Source organism: Myripristis murdjan, chromosome 17 (assembly GCF_902150065.1).
Source record: "Myripristis murdjan chromosome 17, fMyrMur1.1, whole genome shotgun sequence".
In the NCBI taxonomy this organism is placed as follows: Eukaryota; Metazoa; Chordata; class Actinopteri; order Holocentriformes; family Holocentridae; genus Myripristis; species Myripristis murdjan.
This window is the reverse complement of record NC_043996.1, coordinates 29,801,341-29,818,839: the sequence shown is the minus strand read 5'-3', so window position 1 is coordinate 29,818,839 and position 17,499 is coordinate 29,801,341. Positions and strand designations below refer to the sequence as shown.

The 17,499-nt window shown below is 41.8% G+C and overlaps 2 protein-coding genes across 3 annotated transcripts; one reads left to right on the top strand and one right to left on the bottom strand.

The window, feature by feature from the left end:
* Window positions 1–11: 11 nt before the first annotated feature.
* epdr1 (ependymin related 1) lies at window positions 12–3,614 on the bottom strand. Its single transcript, XM_030074923.1, has 3 exons — window positions 3,233–3,614; window positions 1,594–1,802; window positions 12–496 (listed from the first exon to the last, which is right to left on the bottom strand). The coding sequence occupies exons 1-3, from the start codon at window positions 3,451–3,453 to the stop codon at window positions 303–305; spliced, it is 624 nt and encodes a 207-aa protein (XP_029930783.1). The 5' UTR covers window positions 3,454–3,614; the 3' UTR covers window positions 12–302.
* A 1,710-nt stretch (window positions 3,615–5,324) lies between these two features.
* nol7 (nucleolar protein 7) lies at window positions 5,325–16,029 on the top strand. 2 transcript variants are annotated; one of them, XM_030074922.1, is made up of 8 exons: window positions 5,325–5,523; window positions 5,741–5,801; window positions 7,912–7,967; window positions 8,105–8,148; window positions 9,261–9,354; window positions 10,106–10,227; window positions 11,180–11,257; window positions 13,945–16,029. In XM_030074922.1, exons 1-8 carry the CDS (start codon window positions 5,351–5,353, stop codon window positions 14,016–14,018), a joined length of 702 nt encoding a protein of 233 aa, XP_029930782.1. In that variant the 5' UTR covers window positions 5,325–5,350; the 3' UTR covers window positions 14,019–16,029. The 2 variants fall into 2 exon arrangements, with proteins under 2 accessions (XP_029930782.1, XP_029930781.1); XM_030074921.1 differs by having other exon boundaries at window positions 9,258–9,354; window positions 13,945–16,028.
* The last annotated feature ends 1,470 nt before the right edge of the window (window positions 16,030–17,499 follow it).

Below are 17,499 nucleotides of genomic sequence, written 5' to 3'. Positions count from 1 at the left end.
GAGTTTGCTTCTCTTGCAATTTGTCCTAGGTTGACCCCAATTTTGGCCTAAAATTACTGGACTATAAAAGCAGTTTTTATGTAGTCAGTTTTCAGTCAAAATGAATCCACGGCACCGCTAACAGTAAGTGAGTGTGTTAGTGTGCGGCTAACAGGGGCTCACTGATACCAACATGAAATGCTAACGATGCTAAATCACAGTTTTGAGGAAATGCAGTGACACACGAGCAGACAGACTGACATCTCGGTTTCCCTTTCAGAGAAGCAGGCGCGGGGCGCGGGGCGCGGGGCGCGGGGCGCGGCTCAGCAGGTGGACTCGGCCATCCGCTCGGGCCGGGCCGACTGGCAGGTGCTGGGCGGCGTGAAGACGTCGGGGTCTCGGATGCCGAGCTGGAGGTCGAAGAAGCGGGTGGAGGTGGTGACGCTGCTGTTGCGGGTGTAGGTCTCCTGCACCGGGTAGCAGTCCCTCGTGGTGTAAACCCCGACCCAGGTCTCATCTGGGGGACAGAGCAGGACGTTAGGCCTCCAGGACCCTCAACCCAAACACCTGCTCCTACTGACAGTCAGCACATTAGCACAGCAGCATAACACGCTGGATTTATTATTGAACGGCCCACGACTTCAGTCCATGAGTGACTGGGACTGTTTTTATCTTGAAATACTGAATACTGAAATACTTGAAATACTAAATCCCAGTGGGTCTTTAATAAGGGTGGAGGGGAAAAACAATTCACATCAGTATCGCAATTCTTTTTTAATGATTTTCTAATCGATTTTTTATGACTGAATCAATTTAAAGAAAAGGTACTGATATTGGTGTTGATCGTGGATGAACCTAAATGACTTGAGGAATCTGTTGGTACCAAGCAAGTCATGCTGGGTGGTCGGCAAAGGAACTAAATATCGCTCCAAATTTAGGCTTAATTTTGGCGAGGGAAAAACTGACATGGTCATTTCCAGTGGGGTCCCTTGACCTCTGACCTCCAGATGTGTGAATGAAAATGGGTTCTCTGGGCAGCCACGGCTCTCCCCTTTGCAGACACACCCACCTTCTGCTAATCCCATGCAGTTTGGGCCACAAACCCTGCAGTCCACATGTGTTCTTGTGGCCTGTTGTAAAACGGTGTGTGTGTGCAGACTGGGGCCTAAACAGTCTTGGAGCTGCATCAGTTGGCTTTGACTGGACAGCTGAGACTCTTGTGGATTCAATGAGCCACATTTGATTCCTGTGTGATGATGTTGGCCCCCATAGCAGCCAGTTCACTGTATAAAATGACCTATAATGACCTCTATGAGATTCACAGCCTCATGAGACTTTACAGCCACAAACTAGAGGATGATCTAAAAAACAAAAATCACAAAAAATCGTAATATTAGAATCACAACACACATCAAATCAGCACCCAAGGTATTGTGATATCATCAAACCGGGATTTAAGCGGATCATCCCAGCCTGAAAATATTGTCATATTTTTATATTGCGATACATGGATTTCAATATTATCGTCCCTCGACACCAGCCGGCCGACTACTGATGCAGGTGCCGCGGACGCAAGTGTTTTGTGATGTGACGTGATGTTAAAACCAGGCTTACGTTTGCGCGCCGGCTTCCTGTCCGACCATTCCTGAACCGCCACCCTCTCCCCGACGCCTCCGATGAAGTAGGCGTCCTCGAAGGTGGAGTTCTCGGGGATGTCGTAGGGGTCCCAGGGCTCGCTCAGGGCGATCTTGGAGCACTGCTTGGTCTTCTGCTCGATCTGGAACATCACCATGCTGTCGTACAGGTAGATAAACTCAAAGAACCTGAGGGCGGAGAAAGGAAGCTGAGGTGAAGTCTGACCTTTAGATATTTTCATCAGCACAGAGCCTGGACCTGGCCATGGCACCAAGACTGCATTTTTATTATGAGTTCCTATGCAACGCAATAGCCAAAAAAATTTTATTTGTTTATTTATTTGGTTTTTTTTTATTATTATATTTTATTTTATTCTATTTTATTTTAGTTATTTTTTTTCTTCATTATTTGAAAAAAACATTAAGCCTAGATATTATCCCAGTGAAGTATACAGAGTTATTATAATGTTGTATTTTTCATTTGTTGCTATTTTTATTTCGTTCGGCTGAGTTTGAGTTAGTTTCCAGAGTGGGTTTGCTCATTTCAGTTTAGCTTTTATTGTTTAAAAAATGTTTTGTTTTAGTTGAGTTTTTATTAGTTTGAGTATTGTTTTTTTTTTTTTAGTTTTTTCTCCTCGTGCTTGAGTTGACAAATTTGACCAAACTGACAAAGACTACAACTAAAGACTGAGATCTATCTGTGTTTTATGATTTTAATTTTTTTTTTTTTTTTTTTTTTTTTTGATAAAAGGTTAAAAATGAGGCAAAATGTTGTTGTGAATAAAGTTTTATGGTGCTCCAGAGATGCCTGTAAAAACCACACACTGAAAAATTCATGAAAATGATGGATTTTCATACATTTTTCAGTAAAAATTAAAATTATCAAGTAAAAATTATCATTGCCACTAAAATTCCACACCCACATTTTTAGGATGACATAAGTTAAACTGAGACGAATCTAATGTTGTTTTGTAATATTATTATTAAAACATTTTAAAGATTTGTTTATATGTATATCAGATTTTTTATTATTATTACATTCAATGCTGTTGTTTGTTGGTTGTTTGCATTTTGAGGGAAAATCATGAGTTAGTACTTTTTGGAAAAAGGTACTGATCCTTTTAAGGTATTCTAGAGTGCGAAAAGACACGATCCAATGCTCAAAAAATATAGATACATGTATATATGTAAACTGGTGTATTTATAGACGGCACAGTGCAAGGGGGAAACTGAAAATACAACTGAAAACATGCATTTCTTGGCCTTTTGCTTCGTTTTCTGGCTCTCTTTTATTTCCATTTTTGATGTATTTCTTTTAATTTAATTTTATTCTACTAAAACACTTTGTAACATGAGCGAGAAGAGTAAGATGGAAAACATGCATTTGTCGGCCTTGTGTTTTGTTTTCTGGGCTTCTTTCATTTCAATTTTCCTATATTTCTTTTGGTTTTCTTCTAGAACAAAACCGCTTTGTCACACAGTCAGAAGCTGCCCTGCACACTCAGTTTATTATGGGTTATTATAGCTGCTGCCGCTGCCGCTGCTACTGCTGCCGCTCCAGTGCCCGCGGGCCGCCCGGCTCTGCCCGGCGGCGGGCGGGCGCCGGGCGGCGGCCTCACCTCTGGCAGGGCGTGTGCCTCCGGTGGGTCTGCAGGATCCGGATCCTCCGGGTCACGCCGTCGTAGGAGATGTTGGCGCGGCTGTTCCTGCCGCTGCTGTGGTCGTACTGCACCATGCGGCCGTCCCACTGCAGCGGGGCCACGCACGGCCCCCGCGGCGGCTCCAGGCCGAGCACAAGCGCCCCGGCTGCGGCCACAAGCACGAGCAGGAGCCGCTGCATGACGGAGGGCGTGCAGCTGTTGTTGCTGTTGTTGTTTTTCTTGTTTTTGTTGTTGTTGTTGTTGTTATTGTTATTGCTGGCGGTGCCTCGCGCTGCTGAAGCCGTGGGATAGACGCTTTAAAACTACAGTGATTACACGTTAAAGCACTTCCGGTGTTGGCTTTCAAAATAAACTATCAGATGATGTCGGTTTGTTTACGCCTTTTTTAAAATTAATTTAAAAATATTTTTATGCGGGCCCACTGAGAGATAAAAGTATAGAAATGTGGCATTTTAGCTTTATGCACTTCCACCACAGAGTTACTCTCAGACACAGTTATTAAAAGCTTAAAATATAAATCATTGTCCTATATAAATTTTTAAAATAAAAAAATGGATAAATAGGTATTTTAAAGTTTTGGAAGAACTTCACCGTCCATTTAACATCTAAAACCGAGCACTCCTTTGATTTATACTGTCAAGATATCATATTTTGAGGTATAGTTAATATTATGTAACTGTAATGTAAATTTCATAGATACACATGTACATTAAAAAAAAAAAAAAAAACTATTCAGTTTCTATGTATTTACTCTTTGCATTAAGTTTGTATGTACTCTTGAATTTGCTCACTGTGGTCAATGAGATAATTAATTAGTATTAAGAGAAAGGTTTCCATCGGGGAAAAAACTGCTGGTTTTATTTATTTTATTTTATATTTTTGTTTTGTTTTTAATTAATGGGATAATTAATTCATTCAGAAAGCAAGGACAATGCACTGACCTATTATTAAGTCAGTGCATTAAGCGTCTGTACTTTTACAGGTTTAAAGGTTCTCACAGCTCCCTGTCGGTTATTAAAAATAAAAGTTTTTATTTTTTATTATGGTCAAAAACTTCAAAATAAAGGCCTCAGTGAGAGATAGCGCTTCCGTCACATTTCTTTCCGACATAAAGGGCTCACTGACAACCACGATAATTTGGTCTGAGTGAAAAATAGATTTTATTCGAGGAGGAACATACAGAAAGTGCAGTGGCAGTCATATGACCTTCCGAGCCATACAGTCACTAAATTAAAGCCTCGTGAATAAACACTGCGACGATTTGAGAAAATAAAAACAAAAAAGGCTAAAGCGAACATAAAGAATTTGTAGTGAATAATAATAATAATAATAGTAATAATAATAATAATAATAAACAGCTGCTTTTTTCCCTTTATCATAATGTCACCTGGCTTCTGAATGAAACAAAGAAAATATTTTTTGTACGTTTCATGATAGATAGATAGATAGATAGATAGATAGATAGATAGATAGATAGATAGATAGATAGATAGATAGATATAATTTTTTAAACTTCTGGAGGAGCTTCACTGCCCACTTCACGTGTAAAATCTGTACTGATATCACATTTTACCTTGAAATGATTCAAAAACAGTCCACTTGAACATATTGAACATATTATCAACCCAGTGTTACTCTCATGTAAATGTTATATAAACGCAAATGTGAATGTTTACAAATCTTACAATTGAATTTATCGAATTAATTATTGAATTCGATCACTATCTTAAACCAATTATGTTTCTTTGTAAAAAAAAAAAAAAAAAAAAGAAAGAAAGAAAGAAAGAAAGAAAGAAAGAAAGAAAAGAAAAAAGAAAAGAAAACGTTTTCGCCCTTATAAACCTTGTACTTAAAGGTTTATAAAGTTATTTTCAAAGAAGAAAAGACACTAAGGTCATATTTTGATATTTAGGTGACCATGCAGCACAATAATAATATTTCTGGAGTTCCGTTGTTTTTCCACCGGCGGCGCTGCTGTTCCGTGTTTCTGCCACCAGGGGGCAGACTCAAATAACCCAACAGCTTCCCTGCCTTGAACCAATCCCGGCGCAGGTTGATGACGTGTCGCCAGCCAAGATGGTGAAGAAACAACGTGGGAAAACAGCTCCGGCTCCCAAACCGGCCGCGGCGGAAAGTTTCGGCTCTCCGCTCGACTCCAGCGACGACGAGGCGCCGGAGGAGGTGACGTTCCAGGCGTCCAAGGCGTCGGCGTTGCAGAGCCTCAAGCGGGCGCTGGACACCGCCAGGAGGTAGGCAGGGCAGCCGGACTCCAGGCTCCGCTCCGAAACGCGTCTGTCAGCTGTTTCCTCCTCCATCAGCAGAGAAGAGACGCTTTTTAAAGTCTCATGAGGCTGTCATTCTCCTAGAGGTCAAAAATCATAAGAAAATAATCTGCCTCTGTATGTGTGATGGCTGAACTTAGTGAGGAGTTGATGAAGATACATGACATGTGCTCTTTGTGTTCAGGGAGAAGGAGCTGCTGAAGGAGAAGAGGAGGAGGAGGCAGGAGCTGTTTCAGGAGCAGAAGGTAGAATTTCGTTTCCCTCCAGTGTAAAGTCTGCTAGTTTATCGCTGCCTTGCTCAAGTGGCTCCCCTCCTCTGTGTTGGAACCTGAGACTCAGGGCCTTCAGTGAATTGTTGGAGTTGAGTTTTTTTTTTAAATTAAGATTTCAAGTCAAAGAGAAAATCAAGAATTTGTAGTGAATTTAAAAAAAAAAAAATCAGCACCTGTTTGTTTGTTTGTTTTAATATCACACTATCAGTTTTCAGTATCAGATCCACCGCAGCTGGCTTCTGAATGAAAGACAAAGACCAAAGTGATGTCTTTTAAAAGTGACGCTTTGAGTCTGAGCAGCAGGCAAAAAGTTTTTGTTTTGTTTTGTTGTTGTTGTTGTTGTTTTGGCATTTTGTCTTGCAAGAGGCAGCTTTTTGATTTGGTCGATAACGGTTCGGCGGATTCCGGCTTCGTTCATCTTTTGAAATCATTTGTGTGAACAGCTTGTGGTTTTAAGGCGTTTAACAAACCTTCATCTTCACAGCAAAAATGATGTCATCAGCCACAGAGCGCTTGTGTTTCTGTCCCGTCAGCTGATGTTTCTCCCACATGGGGCAGAAAGAACAGATTTATTCCAACCAGAGAGAAACCAGCAGATTAAGAGTTGACATGGTTATTATGTGCTCATATTTTCCTGTGAAACATGGACAGCAGGGTCATTCCATGTCACATCAGAATTTTCATACATTTGTCACCATGACCTCAGGAATTTCTAAGAAAATCTCACATCTGATAAAGCTATATCTGAAACGAACAAATTCCTAATTTCATCTATTTTTGACCAAAATTGAATTTTGATGAATTTTCAAAGTGAGGTACTGTCATATGAGTTTGGTCAGTTTTCAGCCGACTTCAGTTGACGAATTGTGTTTCGGCACAACCTCAATGAGCTGTAACTTTATTAATTCTGATCCTAGAGTAGTGAAACTTCGCAGATTTACTACATGAAAGGTGCTAAATCAGATTTTGTTGTTGCTTTCTGTCTAAAATATAAGCTTTTGGACCTCTCAGGACCAAACTTTGAATTTTTTTCAGGCTGTGCCTTATTGGGACCACTTTCTCAGAACCAAGATATGTCACAGGGTTAGGTCTAGCATGTTTAAATTATTTATTTCCACCCCTAAAACTAAAATAATTAGAAAGCATGTCTGGATTAAGAACCCAGTCCAGTTCCTGCCCTGCTAAAGTTGAAAATAATGCCATAACGTGGTAAACAGGAGGTCTGACCCCATTTCTCCAGAGGCACACCTTGGATTTATATCCAATTTTCAGTGGATATTCTACTGTTGTATGTGCAGTAAATAACCAAATATTGTGAATGTCTTATGAAAATTCTGAGTCGCCACAGTGACACCCATTTGATGATCTGACGTGGAATGACCCAGCAGCCCACCCCCCCCTCACTGAAAACTCCCCCTGATCAGGGCAGTCTCACTGAGGTGCTTATATGAGGCCTTTCTATTCTGATTGAGCTGATAGTGAATCATGAAGAGTCCATGTAAACGCAGCTGCTGAGAGGAAGGCTGGTGCAAAGCCGAGGGGCCGTGAGTGAAAACGCACGGTCATGCTTTCAGGTTTTTCCTTCCGGTCAGTGGAACAGCTGAAAGTTTTTGATCAGCTGATTTTGGCGGCCTGGCTGGGCTTTAAAGGGCTTAAAAGCTCTTTAATAGATAGATAGATAGATAGATAGATAGATAGATAGGTATACTTTATTGATCCCAGACTGGGAAATTCACACGTTACAGCAGCATCATCAATAAAAACAAAAAATTAAAAATTAAATTAAAAGTATATACAATAGAGACCAAATATGCGAAATATATACACTAATAATAATAATAATAATGTCACCGCCTTGTAGGTAAATCAGTGCACTTCTAAAATGTACTCTAAATGTAAGGGGCAGCCGCTGCAGTGATGCTCAGACTGGGGTGATTGTGTTTGTTAAAAATGGTGTTTATCCTTTAGAGCGGTTTGCTCCTCTGCTCTTCTTAACCTGTCCAGGAAACGGCGGCGGGCAGACGTCGGTGTGTTTGAGTTTTTCTTTGTGTGACCGACCTCCCCGCTCTGCTTTTCCCCACAGAAAAGGAAACTCCTGCCCACGGACGTGTTGGAGGAAATCGATGCAGCATCTCCGGAGTGAGTTTGCGGGACAGGGCGGGACAGGGCGGGACGGGGCGGGACGGGACAGGGCGGGACGGGACGGGGCGACCCTGCAGCTTCCACCCGTCAGTCTCTTCATGAGGATGACTCTTCTTTCTTTCTGCTTTTCACAGGAAGAAGAAGAGGCAGCAGCAGCAGCAGGCGTGTGAAGAGCGAGGTAAAGACGGTGCCGGGCTCAGGCTGAGGTTCACCGGCACCTTCCAGCCACTTTGACTCACATTCCAGCTTCATGCTCGTGTTCAAAAGAAACCTCGCCACTGACGAGGTGTTTCACTGCTGTGTGTGTGGAGGAGGTTGCAAATACTGTAGGAGATTCTCTACAACAAACAAGTAACAGAAATGCACTGAGATGTTTTTTTGTTTGTTTGTTTGTTTGGTCAATCATTATAATTTTTTGGAGACAGTTAACTTTTGATTTGACCAACACTATAAATTTAAACAGTTTTTAACAGTTTATAAATTGTAATAAAATATAAGATTTCCTTATTTTTTTAAGAACACCGCTAATTACTTTTTAACATTTGGCTGATGCTGTTTTCCAGAGGGACTTAACCTCTTTAATTTTGATTATTTTTCCCTTAAATTTCCCCTTAAGTAGCCTCCGAGTTAGAAAAAAAAAAATATTCAAAGCCAACATGCTGCTGTTTTACAGCTGCAGAATCACATCAAATAGAGAAGATCTGCATGTCTTGTGCATCATTTTAGACATTTCTCTGGAATTCGGCAGCTCATGTTTGGGATCTTTGGAAACTTTGGGATCTCCTCTAGAATTTAAAACGGGTTTGAAGCCAGGCCACACAGCTTGCTTTTATAATGATGACCGACGGGACTGGCAGGGTTGAGGAGGTTAAACTGAGTGGAGCGGTATAATCATCCTCAGGTCCTAAATCTAAAACTTTCCTGATGCCGTTCCATGTTGTGACGTTCCTGTTTCGCTTTCTCTTAAAGGAAAACTCCATCGTTTGGGCAAAACCCTTTTTTTCTGACTTCCTCACACTGAGACCAGATGTTGGACACCTTTTCCACCTCTGTATGTCCAGGGGTTTAGCTCCTGTGGACAGCATTTCCTCTTAGCTTAGCATAAAGACTTGAAGTCTATGGGAGTCGTTAGCATAAACCTCACAGCAGCTCCAAGGCTGTCTGAGTTACCCAGTGGATCATGTGACATCTTCCATTCAACATCTTGCATCAGTGTGTTTAAGTCGGAAAAGAGGAATTTTGCCCAAAACGTTGGAGTATTCCTTTAAAGCGTCCTCTGTCCCCCAGAAGCAGAGCAGCCGGAGGATGACGAGGATGAAGACGAGGAAGGAGAACGATCAGCGAAAGAGGACGAGGGACAAAACAAAATGCCGAATGTGCGCAGGTATGTGACTGCGGATTATTTTCACATGGTGGTGAGGTTTTTACTCATTTACTGACACGTGCTGGTGTTTTATTCTGTAGGAGTTAATCTGCAAGATGCTGCCTTGATGGATTTATTTATTATGGTACAGAAATACTTTAGAAACATCTCATTTATTACCAAGACAGATGAAATCTCCTCATCAGCTGCTGGATTTCCAGCTCTCCTTTCACACAAACCAACACCAGCAAACAGGATTATGACAAAATCATAAACAAGTCCCGGTTCCCATTTCTGGAGGAAATTAAACGCCTTTCTTCTTGTTATTATCCTGTTTGAATTAGAAAGTAGATCCGGCAGGTAGCGTCTGCAGGAAGCTTCTGTGTAGTAACCCTGCGCCAGGAAGAAACAACCTGATTGTGCTTTTACAAATAATTGAAATTACACAGAAACTGGGAACCGGGACTTGTTGGTTTTTATTTTGTCATAATTCTCTCTGTTGGTGTTGGTTTCTGTGCTAAAAGTGTTATTTTATTTTGGGAGCTGTTTTGTATGGAAGTGAATGGAGAGATAGAAATTCAGTGTTGTGATTTAGCAGCATCTGATGAGGAGATTTCAGCACCATGAGGACTCACATCACACACACACACACACACACATACACACACTAGAGCAGAGGTCAGGTTTTGCTGTAAATAATGAAGTAAAGGGTGCATGTCTGCTGAGGTTTTGCCTGAGCTGCTGTCTGAGCTGTAAGCTGGTTGGTTGTCAGTCTGAAGGGAAACTACACGGTGCAGACGGTGAAGGAGCGAGCGCTGGCCTCCTCGCAGCAGCAGGTGGCGCTGGACTTCCTCCAGTCCAGACTCTACGGCCCAGGAAGCTGCAGGACCACAAGTAAGAACCACCACACGAGCTCCACCTCACCTCTTCACACGTCACCGACCCTGTGTTCAGACAGCCAGCGACCAGTGGCCTCAATCTGATTTCTTTCTCTTTTTTTTATGCTTTTTGCATGACGTGACAGATGACATTAGTGCTGAAACCCTCAGTCGGTCAATCAATCAACACAAAAACGAATCACTGATGAAAGGAACACTCCAATGTTTGGGTAAATGTGTTCAGAGGTTACACTTCCACCATCTGACTCATTAAAAAAAAAAAAAAACTCCATATCATTTCATATCATATTATTTCAAATCCACACCGATACAAGATGAGCTATGTGAGATGTCACATGATCCACAGCCTCAGAGCTGCTGTGAGGTTCATTTTTCACTTTGACAGAACCAGGCTAACGACTCCCATAGACCTCAAGTCTTTATGCTAAGCTAACAAGAAATGCTACCCATTGGAACTGAACCAGTGTCCAACATCTGGTCTCAGTCTGGGGAAGTCAGGAAAAAGGGTGTTTTTCCCAAAATGTCTGAGTATTCCCTTAATCGGATATAAATTTTGTGTCAATTGATTAACCAACTGATGGTTTGAGCACTAATGTAATCTATTACTTCAAGCAAAAAGCTGATAAGCTGCAGTGTCTTAAACTGTGAGCAGAAAACACTTCAGCTTTCTGTGCTCAAGATGAGATTCAAAGAGCCTTTTGGAAACGTCTCCTGGTTCTTCAGCTGAAGGCGTCACTTGATCTGAACGCTGAGTGACCCCAAAGTTTTATTATTTTTTTCCCCTTCCTCTTAAATGTCACCATCGACAACCAAAAAACAACAAAAGCCTCTGCAGGCTCCGCTCTGTGGCAGCGGTCTGAGGATGACGACCTGCCACAGCGGCGTCCCGTCTCTCTCTCTCTCTCTCAGAAAAGCAGATTTGACCCGTTTCCCGTCTCCTTTTCCAGGCAACGAGCTCCTCTCCCTTCAGAACAAGAGGGGCAGGAAGAAGAGCGCCGCCGTGCAGTTTGTCAACAAAGGCTGGGGTGAGTTCAGCAACATGTAATGCTCGTGTGTTTACAGCCATGAAGGCCAAAAGTTTAAAAACACTAGCCATCATTAAAAACTTCTTTGTTTTGGTTGTACAGATGAACAGAACAAGCAGCGAACTGAATCATCCAACATGTCGCCTTCAAATTAAAGTGCCGTTAGAGCAGCCAGGGGCCAGACGTGGAAACAGTCAGAGCCAGACATTCTTTATCGATCCCCGAGGGGAAATCAGGGGGAAAAAACAAAACAAACAAAAACATACGTTATTTCCTGGGGGTTTATCTGGAGCGATCGGGCGGTGAAGTGATGAGGAGGAGATGAAACACCAGGCGAGAGACTTTTTGTAAAACATTTTGTCTGTTTTGCACGTTTATTAAGGTATTATTTCCTTTTGTCAGATTAGTTTTATCATTCTTTTAAATGACATTACAAGTCAGAATCCACATTTTATTTAGCTGTTGATATTCTTTCGACGTTAACCTCAGTGTGTAACGTCAGTTTGGACACGAGCGTTACAAACCAGTCATCGATGCACCTCTGAGGATGACCTGGCGCTCCGAGCCGGCAGAGAAACGGCTGATGAAAGCGGCTGTTTATGGATATGCCTGACATAAAGAACGTGTTTGCATATTCCTGGCGTTGCGTCTTTTAGTTATGAATCCACAGAGTTTTATGCGTCTGGCCTCTGGAGCGATAAAGAGTGAACGTGTGAATACGACAGCCTGTTCGACTGGACTGTGAAGGAAGGGATGATGTGGCTGCGTCAGTGAAGTGATGAAAGTCTCAATAAAAAAAAAAGATAAATTTTTGGCAGCAAGAAATCAATAAGGGTAGAGAAAACAAATGTCAGTCTTGTGTGATTCAGTTCTTCCCCCCAGGCCGAGCAGAGAGCAAAAGGAAACCTGGTCAGGCTTCAGGGTCACGCACTACGTTTAGGGCTTTACCGTTTCTCCACGTTTCAAATCAAAAGCCTGGAGGAAAACTCGCTCAAAGTCAAATCAAACGGGTTCAGACTAACTTTAAAACTGAAGTAAAAGCCGGCTGAGCGCCACATGGGGTCACGGCTCGCCCGGCGAGGCAGATCAGACCTTGCTTCCTGCTGGAAGGCCGGGCGTCTTCCGTGCATTAAAACCATAAATTCTGACTTTTCTGATTTGTTTCCTGTTAGTGCCTTGCTCTGCCTGCCTGACCCTGCCAGGGTTGGTGGTTCCAAAATACCTACAATGCCAAAAAACAGGCCAAATATTGATGTAATTTAATTTTTAAATAGTCGCTGCCTCTTCACATTTTTTGGCGAGCCAGTCCAGTCCTTTTCCCTTCATTCCAGAAATCCTGAGAATTCAAATCATCAGTCACGTTACGGAAAATTGGTGTAATAATGTAAAAATAAAGGAACTGAAACATTGTATGGAAACAACGCCGGTGTTTTTGGAGCTGTTCCAGTAAGGTCATGGAACAGGACCAGCATCGTCTCCACAGGAACTAAAGGCTCTAAAGGTTTATTTTCACTCGTAATTTGAGAATTTGAATTTCAGAATCCCTGAGATTTATCACAAAAACGGTCAAATTTGAGTGAGTCACGCTGAAATTATTTGTTGAGACAATTAATATTCGATAGTTTTATTCGTTTATAAAGTGAAAATTCCAAACTTTTGCTGATTCAGGCTTCACTAAGATTACTAAGATCGTTCTCCTTTTCTCTGTTCATATCTTTAAAAAATTTAAAAATTTTTGGCTGCTGGTCAGACTGAGGAAGACGTCACTTTGGGCTCTGAACACCTCCCATCAGACTTTGGCTGCATTTTTGACTTTTTACAGATTAAATGAAAAACACAACAGATTAAAGGTAGAATGAGAAGGATCTTCCTTTCAAAAACAAAAAAAAACAAAAAAAAAAACAGTGTACCTGTAACGTAATAAAATCCCCTCTGAGCCACTAGAAGTGGCTTGTTTTGCTGAGCTCGGGTGCGTAGCTCCCAGCCAATCACAGCGCAGCGCCGTGCCAGACTGACAGCACCACATCCAATAGGAAGCCAGGAAAATCATGAATGTGGGGAAAAAAGGAAATCTCGGGATGTGATCTGATGATTTTCACCTATTTTTTTGTAGTTTTTGTCCTGAAATGAAGTCAAAATGTGCTTGAATCTTAATACTAACCCTTTTAATGGATTCCCTGGGTCCAAAGTGTCTGGAAAATGTGTTCATTTGTCCCTGTGGCATGTATGGTTATGCTATTTTCTATTTTTTCCATTTTCGGGTTTTGTGCCAGGGTTTTGTAAGAAAGGGTTAAAAATGAACCCCATGGGACATTATTTCAGCCTGGTACCTGGCAGAATCTTAAAACACACCCTTCAAGGATTTAGAAAAAAACAGGTCCCGATAAAAGACCCACCCTTTGCGCGTGGACGCCCCTTTCCATCTAGACCATGTTGTTTCCAAACCACAAAAACAAATCCTGTGTATTTTTCCTTTAATCAGCAGCAAATCAACCAGTAGCTGCTGCCCTTATTCTGTAGAAATAAAGAATATCAGCCTGGGGGATTAAAAAAACAAAACAAAAAAACATCAACTTTACGACACAGCCACACCACAGGATGGCGCTGCTTGTTTCAAACAGGTGTAAAGTAAAAGAACGCGTGTTTTTGTTGCCTGAGAGTTTCCTTTCCTGCTGTTTTCCCTGCAGCCTCCGAGCACAAAGCCAAAGCAGAGAAGCTCAAGAAGCGATGGATCCACAAACAGCAGGTTCCCTCCGGCTGACGGGACGCGCCCCACACACCTCGGACACACACACACACACACACACACACACACGCACACACACACAGAGCTGAGCATCACAAACTTTTCTGGTATCATTGCAACTTCAGGGTTACTGAAAACCTCGAGGATGTTTATTTCCTTTTTTTTTTTTTTTCTCTGTTTGCTCAGTTTGGTCAGATTTGGTGATAAAAATGTTCGATTCAGGGCAGAATTCTTTTGGAAAAGTGCTGTTTAATCGGTGCTGGAGTTTTAACTTTTTTTCTGACTGAGCTGAGGGGTTTTGGAGGAGGAAGAAGAGGAGGAGGAACCAGCGCTGTGACCTGCACTTCTCAACGTCAGAGATTTTCCACTCAGATGTTTGTGGAGCGCCGTTTGACAAATTATTCCAAGGAGCTGTTTTTGTTTTTGTTACATACGATTTAGTGCCGAGTCTGACGGAGGATCCTACGACCGCGGGCTTGAGTCACTGTAGGGGAAAAAATGATAGAGCCGGGGGAGGGGGAGTAATATTGAGGAAAAAACTCACGACTTTCAAGATTAAAGTTGTAAATTGACAAGAAAAAAACTAAAATATTCTCAGGTTAAAGAGGTAAATTTATGAGGAAAAACACACAAGTTTGTGAGGGGAAAATTTTTTTTTCCTATACTTAAGAGGGAACCACACACTGCAGTTTCTGTCTTGTAGTCTTCCTCCTGCAGTGGCTCGAGGGCGCCGCCACACAGTCCTGATCAGAACAGACGTTTGATTCATATATTCTGCTCGGGGTTTTTATCAACATCTATTGCTCACACAGTAAATCAGCCAGAGATCAGTTTCCTTCCCTGAATTAACGAGAAAGTTACCGCAGAACTCTGAGATCTGCAAGGTGATGCGCTTCTGGTGCTGCAAATCTCAGAAAACAGAAAAGCACCGAGACGCTGGGAGGTTTTGTGCCTTTGAGTCTGAAGTGACAAATTAAAAAGAGACTCTGTTCGGTTTTTGCTTCTATGGATCAAGATCGCCTAAATCGTCTAAACAAAGTGTTGAACAGTATTACACAGTATACTTTTTCAAACCTTTTTGGATCTCATCTCTGACAAAAAGACCAAAACTAAACTGAAATAGAAAACAAAAAGTCTAAATGAGGAGAATCTCTGGAGCTGCTCAGCGCCTCACTCACTCTTTATGTTGGTTTTCCCTTTAACTCTTTTCCCGCCTGTAGGTGGCGCTGTTATTGGTCTGTTGTCCCCCTAAAGTGGACTCCCACTTTCAGGACATGGTGCAGGGAAGGATCATTCACAAACCAACAGGATCTGAGTTTGGGAGAGAAAGACTTTTATTTTGAAGGGATGAGGTGGATGAGAGAGGATTAAAGATTTGTGAAGGTTTTATTGGTTTGAATTTTAATGTACACCCACTGCAGGATGATGATGTCACTGTTTAAGATGCTAGATATGCTTCCAATAAAGAAACAAAAAATAAATTTAGAATTGTTTCCTGACTTGGGGTCCCTTTGTTCTCGTGCAAACAACTTGAACTTGTTAAAAAATACTTCATGAATAAATACTTTTACTGTATTTTTTTTTTTTTTTTTAAATCTGTAATTTCCTCACCAGTGTGACTGAGCACGGGCGCTGGTTCCAGTCTGCAGTTTAACACCATGACTGGACATACTGGGGCTCCAGAGTCCTGCTCAAAGGCACGCAGGCACGCGTTCATTGAGCTCCTGCATCCGATCTTCAAGTGGACATGAACTAAGTTTCCTGCGCTGACTCCATCCTCGCTGTCTTAAAGAAACCCGCTGTGGTTTTCCTTGTGAAAACACGTTTTGTTTTTATACTTCTGGCCAAAACGTTGCATCAGCAGAGGAAGTTAAAGGTTTGCACTCAAAGTCTTTTTGTACGTTTTAATAAAACATTTAGAGGGAAGGAGCAGAGAGACATTTTGGTCTGGCCCTTCAGCGAAGTAGCAGCCAGCTGAATGATTTATTAAAGCGTAGATTTTTATTTTATTTATTTTTTAAATGTGGGGGATGTGCAGTGTTACAAGAAAAAAAAAAGAATTTTCAAGATTAAAAGTAGTAAATTTACAAGAAAAAAACTCAAATTTATGAGAAAAAAAATTCTTAAGACTATGAAGTCACAAATTTGCAAGAACAAACTCAGAAATTCTGAGATCAAAAGTCACAAAGAAAACAAACTAGTGTTTCTCCTCCTGTGGGATCCAGTCTGAAGGAAATCCTGCTGGTCTGAGTCCAGAACCCCAACCTCCTCCTCAGCATCTGGACTCTGAAGAGACGTTGCTGTGACTTGGGCCGATTCAGAAGAACACAATCTGCTGATTCTGGGCTCAAATCAGCAGGATCTCCTTGTTCCTGAATCCCATGTCAGAGCAGAACCTGCTGAGGGGATCAGCTGCAGGCCTGAGACACGGCCAGCAGGGGGCAGCACATGTGGAGCCGAGGACAGAAAAAAAATCTAAGAAAAACTTTTTTTTTTCTTGTAAATTTGCAACTTCAATCTCAGAAATTGCCAGTGTCCCTGAGCTGCTACACCAACAGCTCCAAATGTGAGGCTGTTGTAAAACGACCTGTTTTTACTCACATGCAAACATGTAGCATTTCCTGTACCTGCTTCACAATAAAAGCATGCCGCTGGTTCGCAGATGGAAAGCTTTTAATATGAAACACTGATCTTTGTGTCTAGTAGGCACGGGCCAATGTGTGATTTTTGGTTTTATGTGCTGCTGCACAGATGTACGTCCCCCCGCACACATGCTCACATGCAGTATAAATATTTATGTAATATTTTTTTTTTTTTTTTTTTTTTTTTTTTTAAATAAATTCTACCACTCAATTTCTTTGTATGCTCCTATTTTTTTTTCTATTTAGGCGCACATGTATTCTTTGGGGAAAAGTTAGCGTAGAGCCCTGACCCACACAGATTCAAATGTCTCACCAGCCGGTCTGGGAGTTGAACCAGCAACCATCCAGTCAACAGGACCCTGTTCAAGCTCCTGGCAAAAATCAAGCTTCAAGCAAAATGTGATGAGTCAAAGTGTCGGTGCGAGAGTCACAGTTACAGTTTTTATAGGAAAAAAAAAAAGTTTAGTTCTTATTTACCATCTTGGATTTGTTCAATAAAATTCTAGTGTTTTAAAATGTCGGTGCCACCTTGTTGACATTTAAAGGAAAACTCCACCCACGGATTCAGAGACACTGATGACGAATTATTTTTGTGATGAAGTGCTGTAATTTAATCTCTTAATTTCTGCTGCACAATTCTGTTGCAAACTACTGGGTCATCAGTTTTGTTTGGGTTCCTGGGTGGATTTTTCCTCTCCAGGTCAACGTGCAGCAGCTTTAGTTGCTGTTTTCTGAGTGGAAGTGAGTCTTGTTGAAGTGTGTGCCTCGGTTTGCGGCTGGTCACCTCACAAACCGGAGAGCAGGACAGACTTTCCGGTCGTTGCGTGATGCTCAGTGGAGTGGAGAGAGACTTC